At 39.9% G+C, this 12,131-nt stretch overlaps 2 protein-coding genes across 4 annotated transcripts; one reads left to right on the plus strand and one right to left on the minus strand.

Annotated features, from left to right (window-relative positions):
• The first annotated feature begins 1,630 nt into the window (after positions 1–1,630).
• LOC135944769 (receptor-type tyrosine-protein phosphatase R-like) lies at positions 1,631–9,419 on the plus strand. 3 transcript variants are annotated; one of them, XM_065491955.1, is made up of 6 exons: positions 1,631–1,751; positions 3,535–3,630; positions 3,936–4,177; positions 6,577–7,021; positions 8,593–8,918; positions 9,130–9,419. In XM_065491955.1, exons 3-6 carry the CDS (start codon positions 3,960–3,962, stop codon positions 9,218–9,220), a joined length of 1,080 nt encoding a protein of 359 aa, XP_065348027.1. In that variant the 5' UTR covers positions 1,631–1,751; positions 3,535–3,630; positions 3,936–3,959; the 3' UTR covers positions 9,221–9,419. The 3 variants fall into 3 exon arrangements, with proteins under 3 accessions (XP_065348027.1, XP_065348026.1, XP_065348028.1); XM_065491954.1 differs by lacking the exon at positions 1,631–1,751 and adding an exon at positions 2,321–2,443; XM_065491956.1 differs by lacking the exon at positions 1,631–1,751 and adding an exon at positions 2,450–2,471.
• Positions 9,420–9,488: 69 nt separating this feature from the next.
• Positions 9,489–11,083, minus strand: LOC135944770 (ropporin-1-like protein). Its single transcript, XM_065491957.1, is given in 4 exon segments — positions 9,489–9,777; positions 10,078–10,554; positions 11,013–11,060; positions 11,063–11,083. Coding segments are annotated over 4 exon segments (813 nt in total). The 3' UTR covers positions 9,489–9,510.
• Between the last annotated feature and the right edge of the window lie 1,048 nt (positions 11,084–12,131).

The following is a 12,131-nucleotide window of genomic DNA, read 5'->3' on the forward strand; positions in this document are numbered from 1 at the left end:
TAGTCTAAATATTACAGAAAAAAATTCAAAAAGTTTTCAGGGGCCAAAATATTTAGACAAGGCAATTTTCACAGAATAATAAGCCTGCCTGGAATGAGGTAGATCAAAAAATTGGTGTCAAAATGTTCTACATTTTTCCCTAGGTGACCAACTTCGTAATTCAAAGGTCAAGGTCACAAAAATGCCCTAGTACAAAATTTGAAAATCCAAAATATGATTTTAATACACGTGGCAACAACATATTAAAGTTTGATGTTATATTTATTCTCTTATTTAAAAAAAGGAGAAATTTAAAAAAATATAGCACCTTGAAAATCAAGAGTTTAAAAAAGATTTGTTAAATTTTTGTACAAATTTCAAACGAATTTTGGTTGAAAATAATACATTTTGACGTTTTAAGGTCCTGGTTCTGGGCTGAGACCCGTACCTTCTGTTCCCCGGGAGCGGAATTTTCGAGTTAAATTAAATTCGTCCAAAAATGTTTTAATAATTGAGCATATTTGAGTTCCTTAACAACATTTCGTGTTTTACGTGACACAATAGGCTGTGATTTTGATCCGAAATAAATTTTTAAGGTCAGCAAACTCAACTCTTGAGAGCGGAAATCAGCACTGCTGGCCTTTCCCCGGAAGATTTTTTACTGCTCCACTATTTATGGCTGAGGATCAAATGAAAAAGTGCAATTATTGCTTTGAAATGATTATTTAAATTTTAAAACCACCACGACGTACTATAATTTATTCCTTCCTTGTTCGCAAGTGAGGGTTCCAAGCACAAAAAGATATTTTTTACTTTAAATGTGATTCTCTCAGCGCTAAAAAAGTCTGTGAGGGCAATTGCAGCGTGAGAAACTATAGAGAGAAAAAAGAAACAAAATAATGAATGAATGAAATATTTATTAGACACCACAGGTGTACAGCAAAACAATAAATAAATACATTTTATTGATTGTAATTATGCCATAACATGGATGTATTGACTAACTGAGAGAATAAACAACAATAAAAAATATTAGTCTTCTTGTTACATGAAATAACATTTGTACAAAATGGAAATAAATTAATTGTTACATTGTTAGTCATTTCGTCAGTCCATTTCCTGTTCTTGCTGAATATTTTAAGTAAATGTTTAATTTTTCCAGCTTTTGAAATTAATTAGATTCAAATTTGTTTTGAAAACCTTTAAGAAATGAATGTAAAAGTTTCAAAATAATTTCAACTTATTTAAAAAATATCATTCCATCAATTTTGCTTTACAAATAAATTCCTCTGTGAGCAAAAGAAAAATCCACTTAAAATAATGGAGTGATCATAAAAAATGCGACTTGTCACTTTTTTATTTTGCAATCGCTGGCGCGGCTCGGCGAGCAAAACAAACCGAATAAAATGTAGGTTAGAAAGTCCAGAAAATCCATGCAGCGCGGGGGCGGGATGTGGGAGGGGGTGGGGAGGCGGCGCGGGTTTGCGGGGGTGCGCTTTTCGGCCGTGTTCGCAGGTTATATAGGCGTTTGGCTGACGGGGTGGCCGGGGGCCGCCGGCGTCCTCGGGCAGCAGGGGGCCCCTCAATGGACTGCACCGTCGCCGCTGCCGCCGCCACCGCGCGTTCGATTGTTTGGGGTGAGGGGATGGAGGGGGCGGGGGTGGAAAAGATGAATGAAAGTGCGCAGGACTCGTTCCCAGCCACCCTCGGCAGCTTCCGAGTCCGTCGTCGCACTCGAGCCCCCGCTCGCTTCCTCGGCCCCGCCACCGCAGGTAAGTAGTGCCCTCGCGGGCCCCCGACGCGGGCCCTCAGGGTCCCCCTGGCCGAACACCGGTACCTGAGGGCCGTGCATGAGGGGGTTGCCCTTTTGGGCCAGTGCGCTGCGCGCGCCCACCACCACCGCTCTTTTGGCTTTTCGTGGGAGAATGGGGGCTCTTCTGGGAGCAATGCTCCTTATTCCTCCCTTTGAACTTGATTTTTTCTCTCGGCTCTCATTTTAGCTTAAATTTGCGGTGCTGAATAATTATTTCCTGAACTCGCGATCAATGAATTAATTTAAATCGCAAGAAAATTTTATCAGATTCAAATGTATCCGATTTAAATTGAAATTTTAGACAGAAAAACAGGAACGCTGATCATAAAAAGAAAAAATTCGCAATTTTAAAGAATTTTGAAATATTTACCGTCAGAATTGCACAAACCGGTTTCTTCCCTTTACAAAAATACTAACAATCGGTAGTTACGGTCATTGTTACAAACGGTTAATTGGGACAGAAATGAAAACCGGTGTAATCACATCCAAAATACCGCTTCTGTTGAATTTAAACCAGCAACAATTACAAAATAACCGGTTTAAATTCCAAAGGGAAGAAACCGATTTTTAGCGAATCAAAACAAAGGAATCCGCCTGCTTTTGGGCAAAAGACGTATTTTCCGAAATTGACGAGGTGGAAGAGCAATGACGGTCAGTTCTGAGAAATTCTTGAGAAAATGTGCGTGTTTTGTTGTTGACAATGACGTCTCCTTCGGCCGTCACCTGTTGGAAATCCCTCTTTTCGACCCGATTCGTAAATAGAGCGGATTTCCTGCGGGTTTTTTTCCTCCTTCAGCTGAGCCAAAACGTCTCATAAATTTGCAAACATTTCTTTGAAAATATTCGTGTTGCAGGTTGAAATTTCCCGTGCTTTTATTTTAATTCTGGTGATTTGACTGACACACTGATTGTGAGAAGAAAGGAATTTCTTAGACGAGAAGGGGTTTGGCACTTTTGGTTTCTCAAAATTCAATTCATTACTATTATATATATTTATTAACACACAATCATATTTAATTTGATCTCTGCGTTATTCGAGTTTTAAATTTTGAATAGCTTCAAAAAAATAAGTGGGATTTTGTGAAATTATGCTTGAACCGATTGTGAATAATTTTAAATTAAATATTTTAATTATAATTTTACCTGAATCTTAGAAAGAGGTCAATTTTTACGGGTTTCCCGCGCTTACTCTTGATAAGCCACGCCCCCTATAGTGAAATTCCTCAGTTCTGATTGAAACGTCAAATTTTTCGATTTTCCCGCGGTTTGCAAAAAACGTGCAACGCCTTTTTACTTAATTTTCCTAAAACCACGCCCCCTTATTTAAAAATTCTCTGTAGAAACGTTAAAATTTAATATTTTTGCGGCATGTGCCACGCCTTCTTTTTTGAATTTCCAATGAATTTCACCCCCATTTTTAATTTATTTAACCGAGAATTACGCCCTCTTGCAGTGGTCATTGGTCACAAAGAATCAAAGAATTTTATGAAATATTAAAAAATAGCCGATTTTTCAATGGTTAACTCGGAGCAATTTTCTTAATTCATGCTTTTTCATTGACATGGGCGATTTGCGTGCCATTCATGCTTTGCGGACGATTGCACCGCGCTGAGGACATTATATTCTTTTTTGATAAGAAAGAAATTGATAAGCCCTGCAGGATTATGTATGTTTTTTTATCAATGGGACCACAATCTGGCAGGGGAAATAATGCTGATCAACGCGCTTGGTTGTTTTTCCAGGTTGGCATGTGAGTTGCGTGGATCAAGACACTTGTTACCATTCATTGCTGCTCGGTTTTCACTGCAAAGGCTAGCCCATCCCGACAACATTCAGCGGTAAAAATTACATCGCATTTTTTGCTTTTAATTAACTCCACATGGTCAATATAACAGCGATAAAATTATTTTTTTTTTAGTTATTTCAAGAAAATCGTAGGCATGTTGACGCAATTTTAAAATGTAGAAATTTGTTTAGTAATATTGATTATTTGAAAACATTTAGTAATTTATTTAATGATTTCCAATCCTAGAAACAATTCTTCATTTTCCATTGTTTGTCTATCGGAAACATTTCGAAATAGATTTGTTAATTTAAAAATTTTCCGTGCTTCCGATGATTCATTATTTGTTTGTGTGGGAAGGTCGTCGTGGGGGCCGCGGCCGCCATGGCCGGCAGCGCCGTGGTGACCGGGCGGCAGTTGGCGTGGCCGCCCGAAGCCCACATGCTGCCCTCAAAGGAGCGGCCTTCGTCGTGCCCCGACTCGCCCCTGGCGCCCGCCCCCCGGCCCTCCAGGGCGCGCGGTCTGTTGGAGCGGCGCGGCTCCAGCGCCAGTCTCACCATAGATCTCCACCCTGCACAGTCCTCTGCGCCTCCTCCTCAAAGGTACGACACACCAAATTAAAAATCGTATCTGTTTTATTCAAAGAGAAATATTTATTACGATTATTCTTCTTTAATTAGTATCATAAAGTCATATTCAGCTCCTCGCTAAAAATATTAGATATATTTTTATAATTTCCTCGACGCGAGAAGAGAAAACAGTTGCCTAATTTAAGCTAATCATCGATTATGGAACCTTTGCTCATCAGATTTCCCAAATTATTATCAATTAACGCGATTCTATGAAAGATGTTGTTTGTGCAATATAGAGAGGGGCTTGTTGTTAAACGAAATCCGGCTTCTTTGGTGATAAGTAGTAGCGCTTCATATTTCTACCAGGAATTTCCTGTTATGCAGATAAGAAAGTCTTCATTAGGAAAAGCAAATAAGGGGCTTTTAACGCCAGTGTGTGACTCATCCGCGTGATCTAGCTAAATATCCAGAATTATTATTCATGGTTGCTTTTTTAAATTTATTAATTGTCAAAATAAGCCTGAGTTTTATTTATTATCAGATTTTTTGTCTGTTTATATTTTATCTTTTCATTGATTGAAATCATCAACAAAACAAATTAAATCATCCGTTTATTTTTATCTTAATTAATAGAAAACAAGTGCAAAGTGCAACTGATACTCACCAAGACGCAAAAAATGACATTAATGTGATAACCGCAAGAATTGACAAACTGACATGGGTACGTTCCGAGACTTTTAAAAATTCAAATTCGATTATTTTGCCTTCCACAAGAGCAAATGAGACAAATCCAATTTATATGGGAACCAAATCGGTAATTTTTCAAGGTTAATTTTTGCCAAAAAGCAATTTTTGTATTTTATTTTTGGCCTGAATTGGATAAAATTGCGCAGTTAATTTTATTTTAACTTGATTCAAATTTTTTAAAGAAATAATTACCCAAAAATAGGATGAGTTAGTTAGGGGTTGAGGAGGGAGGGGTGTTTAAAATCATTTTTAAGCTGATTTCAAACAAAAAGCTGACGACAAAATGAATTAATTGTTCCTTTAAAACGAGGGGTGGAGGATGGATAAAAAAGGGATGGTGGTTACCACACTGGAACATTTATGGCTCGTCAGGGGGCATCAAGACGAGTTAAATAATATGCAGTTTTTTTTAATTTCTGACAATCAGAAGCCGAGATCTCGCGTTCAGATGATATTTTGGTTTTGAAATTTCAAATATGACCTGAAATATCTCAAAAACTAAAAATATCGGAGCGGCGAAAACTTCAGGGTAGATGATTATTACAATGCGCAACATTTTTTACATTTCACTAAAAAAATACCTTTCGAAATTTTATTTGAAACTGAAAATTAATGACGTTGACAATTAACCTGGAAAAATCATTTCTTCACAAAAGTTGTTAGGCTTAAAAAGGCATTACAAATTAACTTTGGTTCAACTTGATATGGTTATTTTATGTTTTTTTTAAACTTAAATCCGGGAAAGCGTGCATGAAATTTTGGACATTTCGGCTCGAAAATTTTACATTCTTCGATTCAAAAACAAGACCAACTTCACAGAAATATGTCTCTTTAAAGTGGAATGATACTGGGCAACAATAGAAAATTATTTAAATTGTTGGATGCCTTAAACAATTGACCGATAAACAATTTGTTCAACAATTTGCAATAGTAAAAAAGGACCTTCCTACAGTAAAAATTCAAATTTTGCCAATTTTCTCCAAAATTTACGGTGCTCGAACATATTTTCTTGGCATATTCCGATTCCTCTCGTCGAGATCTGTCCAACGGTGTATGCCACTTATTGGGGAAACTCTTGGTTTTGAAATTAAATCGGAAGTAAGGAGACAGCCATTACCATTTGAAAAGCACGGTAACTTTCCAGCCAATTTTTTCAAAAAATTACAGCGCTCCTTAGGTCAATTTAGGCTTTAACTGAATCCTAAGGGACGAGTTTATGCATTGGCTACAAGCATTTTCCAGGCTTTTCCAGTATCATTCCTCTTTAAAAACTTTGAAAATTATTCGAATTGTTGGATGTAAAAGGGAATTATTGTTAATCGACAAACAATTTACTCTAAAACTTGCAATAATCAAAAATGAACCTTGCCACAGTAAAAATTCAAATTTACTGAGTTTGACCACATTTTCTTGCCAGATTTCGATTCCTCTCGTCGAGGTCTTTCCAACAGCGTATGAAACCTTTTAGGAACTAGGAACACTCTTTGTTTTGAAATAAAATCAGATTCCAAGTAAGGTGACAGTCCTCACCATTTGAAAAGCATATATTAAAAAATTACAGTGTTACTTAGGCCAATTTTGGCTCTAATTTAATCCTAAGGGATAAGTTCATGCATTGGCGACAAAAATTTTCCAGGATTTTGCAGTATGAACCCTCTTTAATATTTTTCCAATGTTTTCAGCGCTCTGTTGGCGTCAGCCTCGTGTCGACTGACGCGGGCCCGACTGCGCGGCTGTTTGAGCGACGTTCGCGCGCTGCACGCGCAGTTCTGGGAGATCCCGTCCAACATCCCCGAGCGTCCGGGGCTGGCGGGCAGCGGGCCCAAGAACCGCTACCGCTGCGTGCTGCCGAACGAGCATTCGCGGGTGCGGCTGCTGCACGAGCCGGACCCGCTCGCCGCCTACATCAACGCCAACTACGTGCGCGGCAACGCGGGCGAGGCGCGCGCCTTCGTCGCCACGCAGGGCCCGCTGCCGCACACGCTGCACGACTTCTGGACAATGGTGTTGCAGGAGACTGCCTCGGCCCTCGTCATGATCACAAAGCTCAGGGAAAAGGGCCGAACCAAGTGCGAAAAATACTTGCCTGACCACCAACATCCCAGGATGGAGGTTGCCGACATTCAGGTGGATTGATTTAAATCTACTGAGGAAAAATAACAGTTCTGAGGAATTGAAATCTTTTTTAATTTTCATAATCGCACTAATTGGGCAGGAAAAAAGGCAGAGAATAAATATTTTCCTGGAAAAGTTGTTTTAGAAACCAGCAAGTATCCAAAAAAGCTTGATTATGTAAACGTAAACACTGTCTCAGAAAAAAACCAAGCCATAATTTCATTTCTGCACACAATTTTCCTAGAGCAACGTTCTGTGGGAAAATTTTGGAAAAATCAACTTGTGCAAAAGTATAAAAATCGCACGGCAATCGATTCGTCTCGCTAAGCAGGTTCCAAAAATGTAAAATTTATTGAAATTCGACCAGAAACGTTTTCATATTTGACAAATTTCCCGGAAAACTACTTTTGGAAAAATCTACTCTAATGAAAATTTTTTAAAATGGCCAAAATAAAGCTTGAATTGATGTAAAACATCTTGTAAAAGATGAAAAATCTTCCAAAAGTCGTCAAATTTCTAAACGTGATTTCCCCAGCGCAATTTTCTGTTGGAAAATTTCGGAAAATCCTGAATTTGTCCTTAAATGTGCAACATCATTTGATTCGTCTCGCTGAGTAGAGTTCAAAAATGTTAAATTTATTTCAATTTGACCAAGAAACGTTTTTATTTTTGCCTAATTTCCCGGAAAACTACTCGTTGAAAAATTTTAAAATGACCAAAATGAAGCGTGATTTTATGAAAACTGAAAACCGCCTTGATTAATTGATAACTCTGCTACAAGAAGCCGTTAAATTTCTATACGTGAATTTCCCAGCGCAATTTTCCGTTGGAAAATTTCGGAAAATTCCTGAATTTTTTCCAAAAAATATGCAATTGGCACATCATTCGATTCGTCTTGCTGAGCAGATTCCAAAAATGTAAAATTTATTGAAATTTGACCAAAATGAATTTCTATCTTTGACAAATTTCCTGGAAAACTACTTTTGGAAAAATCGACTCTAATGGAAAATTTTAAAATGGCCAAAATAAAGCTTGATTTTATGTAAAACATATTGTAAAAGCCGTCAAATTTTTAGACAAGATTTTCCGAGCGCTTTTTTTGTTGGAAAATTTCGGAAAATCTAGAATTTTTACTTAAATATGCAACTATGGCACATCATTCGATTCGTCTCGCTGAGTAGATTTCAAAAATATAAAATCTATTTAAATTTGACCAAAAAACGCTTTTAATTTTGCCCAATTTTCCGGAAAACTACCCGTTGAAAAATTTTAAAATGACAAAAATGAAGCGTGATTTTATGAAAACCGCCTTGAAAAAATGATAACTCTGCTACAAGAAGCCGTTAAATTTCTGTACGTGAATTTCCCAGCGCAATTTTCTGTTGGAAAATTTCGGAAAATTCTGAATTTTTCCAAAAATATGCAATTAACACATCATTCGATTCGTCTCGCTGAGCAGATTCCAAAAATGTCAAGTTTATTGAAATCAGGCCACTTCTCAACAAATAACCGCAGTTTGAAGTCATTTTCATTTCCCTCAAACACGACTCCTTTAGTGAATTTTAATTTCTTTATTTCCTTAGGTTCGATGGCTTGGAAGCGAGCAGCACCGCGGCTTCATGGTGACCCAGCTGGAAGTGCGTCGCGGATCGCAGCGGCTGCGTCTGCCGCACTTTTGGTTCACCGACTGGCCGGACCACAAGGCGCCCGAGGACGCGGCGCCGCTGGTGGCCATGGCGGAGCTGGCCGAGGAGTCGCGGATGCGGGGCCGCGGACCCGCGGTGGTCCACTGCAGCGCCGGCATCGGCCGCACCGGCTGCTTCATCGCCGTCGCACTCGGCATGCAGCAACTGCGCGTCGAGCATGCAGTTGACGTCCTTGCCATTGTTTGCGCCATGCGCCAAGATAGGTCAGTTTTAGTATTATTCCTTTGGCTGGCGAATCTAAATCATTTTAATTAAATTAAAAAAAATCGCAGGGAAAATTTAAATTTTTACGAGCCAATAAGCTTCATTTTTTCTAAATTTCCAGGAAACCACGCCCTTCTTCCAGTGTCTTAAAATTACTCTCCAGTCCCAGTCTTTACATTCTAGTCTCTTGATGGAAAATGTGATTTGCAGAGGCGGCATGGTGCAAACGGGCGAACAATACGAATTCATCCACCGGGCGTTGGCGCTTTTTGAGCGCAGTTTGCCCCCGGAAGATGCGTAGAAAACACCAACCAACACAGTGTCAATTACTCAAGGCCCAACAGTGCCTGGATCTCACTCATTGTCAGCAGCCCACATGTTGTCTCTTTTTATTTTTCTACCTCCTTTGTTTTGTACTTAGGCCAAACTAACTGATAAGCCGCCAATGAATGTGTATATTAACCTTACAGTAAAATGCCTACCCCTGTGTAGAAAAACAAATACGCAATCGCCTTTTTCTTTCTCTTTATTAATCCTAGATTAAAATAGAATTGGACCCCATCCGCAACTATCGATGACTAATTCCTAATTTTAGTACAGCTTCGGGCAGTTGAAGTGAGCCAGATTCCTCGGAGTGACGTTTCCTCCCTGCTCGGCGGCCACGGCCCTGAGGTGCTCGAGGAGGGGCCCGGTGACGTCAATGCCGACTGCAGGTCCAATCCCTGGCAGCCCAGGGTGGTCCAGCTGGGACACGTGCAGGTAGAGCGGCTCGAATGTGGTCATCGAAACGCACGCCGAGGCTCCTTCCGGCTCGGTTGTCAGGGTTTCGCACACCAGCACCATCGTTTGCAGCGGAGACTGGAAAAAGATGTTTGCAGTTGAAATTTTTCCACCTGATTATAATTTTTAGTCATTTCCCCTAACCTAGGAATTTTTTATTTCCTGAAAACCTGGTGAAATCTGTGAAAATCAGCCTCTCAGGGCTTACTAAACTGACAGTGAGAATATCTCAAGTTCTAATGACAGCTAACGATTCTTGCATTTGCAATTTTTTTCAAATTTGAATAATTATTATTATTATTTTAATTTCGTATATCAAAAATGCATCTTTAATTTTTTTCTAAGCGTGTGACTTTTCCGCGGCACGAATTATTTTACCTGAGAAATGAGTCCGCTGCCGGCCGAGACGATGTGCAGCCACGGAACCTCGTGCTGCTCTTCAGTGGCGACGAGGCTCCAAATGGTATCGAGGGCTTCGACCCCCAGGCACAGGCCCTTCCAGCGCTTCAACAGCTGCTCGTACTGCACGAAGGGCGCGTCGCCCTGCTGGCGGTGCAGCACCCGCAGGTAGCCGGGGGTGAGGCCTCCGGGCGCCTCCAGCGGCGGAAACTCGAGGCGCTCCTTGACCGGCGGCTCGAGGCCGGTGGCCAGCGCCGCGAAGTAGGCGGCCGACCAGCGCAGCAGGTCGTACGGCTGCGTCCTGATGGCCGCCTTCGTGAACTCCTTGAGGATGCGCGGCAGGGGCGACGGCACCGCCAGCCGCTGCGCCGCCAACTGCTCCTCCTCCTCCTGGGTCTTCAGCCGTGGAAAGCCGCGCGTCCTGGCGCTCGCCTCCTCTTCGGACAGCACCATTTCCTGCTAATCCATTATCCATATTAATTTTTCTGCATCTCTACACATAGAAACACGTAAAAAAAATTGTAAAAATATTATTTCCTAATTTCTAAATTATTTTAAAGAATTTTTTGATAAAAAATAATTAAAAAAAACTCCTTTTGTCCAGCAAATAACATTTTTTAAATTCCAATACCAAAAAAAGAATCATTTGTATATTTGTCTCAATCTAAAATCATGTAACAAATAATAAAAAAACCTAAATTGCAGTTTAAGGACGGATAACTCTAGCTAAACTACGTTGTGAAAATAAAATGACGTGGTAGTAAGTTTGACCCGGCTGCGTGTTAAATTAGATTACAGGCGGCTTCTCACTGCCGATTTTTACTTTTCGACACAAAATCAACCTTGCATTTAAAGGGAGAGTTTGCACAGTGTGAAAAAGCCGGAAAACGAAGGGGACAGACATTGTTACTGACCTTTGAGTACGCAACAAATAAGTGGGAAAAGTAGATGGGGTTGTCTCTCTGGCAAACTTGTAATCCCACATTCGCGTCCACTTTTATTGATTGTTTCCTCAGAGTGTTTGGCTTTTCGGTAGTCATGGCGACTCTATTTTGCCCTTATTGCCTATGCACTGCACATGAATATGCACACAAACACTCACTTTCTCTGTCTACTACTTCACACTATGAAAAGAAAATATAAAAAACGAACGAAAAAATGGGGAAAATGAAAATTATCTCTAAAAATAGTTTGCACAGAGTGAAAAAATTTGGAAGCCTGGCCGCCCACCCTAGGTCGATACCCACGCAATGCCCATTCTTAATTGTTACTCAATAAATATCCAGAGGTCATAGGGGAAATTGAGGCAAAAAAATTGACTTTTTTCAAACAATATTTTGTTTAAAAATCGCTAAAAATTTGGAAAATAGTCTGATTTTAAATAACCAAAACTGGTCTAGTAGAACTCATCAAGAAGCATCGTTTGAGACCAAGCGAGGCCCCTCTGGGCCCATAGGGCCCTTCCAAGGCCCCAAAAACGGAATTCCGAAATGTCCAGAATCGCGTTTTTTTTAACTAAAAAAGTCGTAACTCGGCTCCTATTGGTCCTACAGCGCTCTTCTCAAGCTATAAATGCGTACCGCAAAATTCTCCATAATAAACATGATCTTTTGCCACCCCTGGGGATGAAAAAAAAGAAAAAAATTAATTTAACTTAAAAATTTACTCTTAACCTGAGCATAGAAATAATTTTAATTTTAATTGTACACACACGTGAATGATTTTCATGATTTTTCGAAACAGTCACTAAAAATAAAGTTATCTTATATTTGATCAAAGGGAGAAGCCACCCCCTGCACCCCCTTGGGTTGGCATCCCTTCACATTTCCAATCGATTTTGTATTATCTATAATTTATATGGTGTCCTACTGATTTTCTTCTCAGCCCTTTGAATTCCTCTGCTCGTCCGTGTTTCAACTTTTTTATTATTTAAAATTTGAAATTAATCCACATTTAATAAGAAAATCAATTGTACAGAAGCTCTCGCTGCATGCCGCATTTTAGCGCGCCGGGACGTCACGTGTTGCGGCACC

This window comes from Cloeon dipterum, chromosome 4 (assembly GCF_949628265.1).
Source record: "Cloeon dipterum chromosome 4, ieCloDipt1.1, whole genome shotgun sequence".
NCBI classification, from domain to species: Eukaryota; Metazoa; Arthropoda; class Insecta; order Ephemeroptera; family Baetidae; genus Cloeon; species Cloeon dipterum.

Excerpts from the sequence above, each read along its gene's own strand:
- LOC135944769 (XM_065491955.1), top strand. The coding sequence starts at position 3,960 with ATGGCCGGCAGCGCCGTGGTGACCGGGCGGCAGTTGGCGTGGCCGCCC. Across the intron at positions 4,178-6,576 it reads TCTGCGCCTCCTCCTCAAAG|CGCTCTGTTGGCGTCAGCCT; the intron begins GTACGACACACC and ends CAATGTTTTCAG. Across the intron at positions 8,919-9,129 it reads TGCGCCATGCGCCAAGATAG|AGGCGGCATGGTGCAAACGG; the intron begins GTCAGTTTTAGT and ends TGTGATTTGCAG.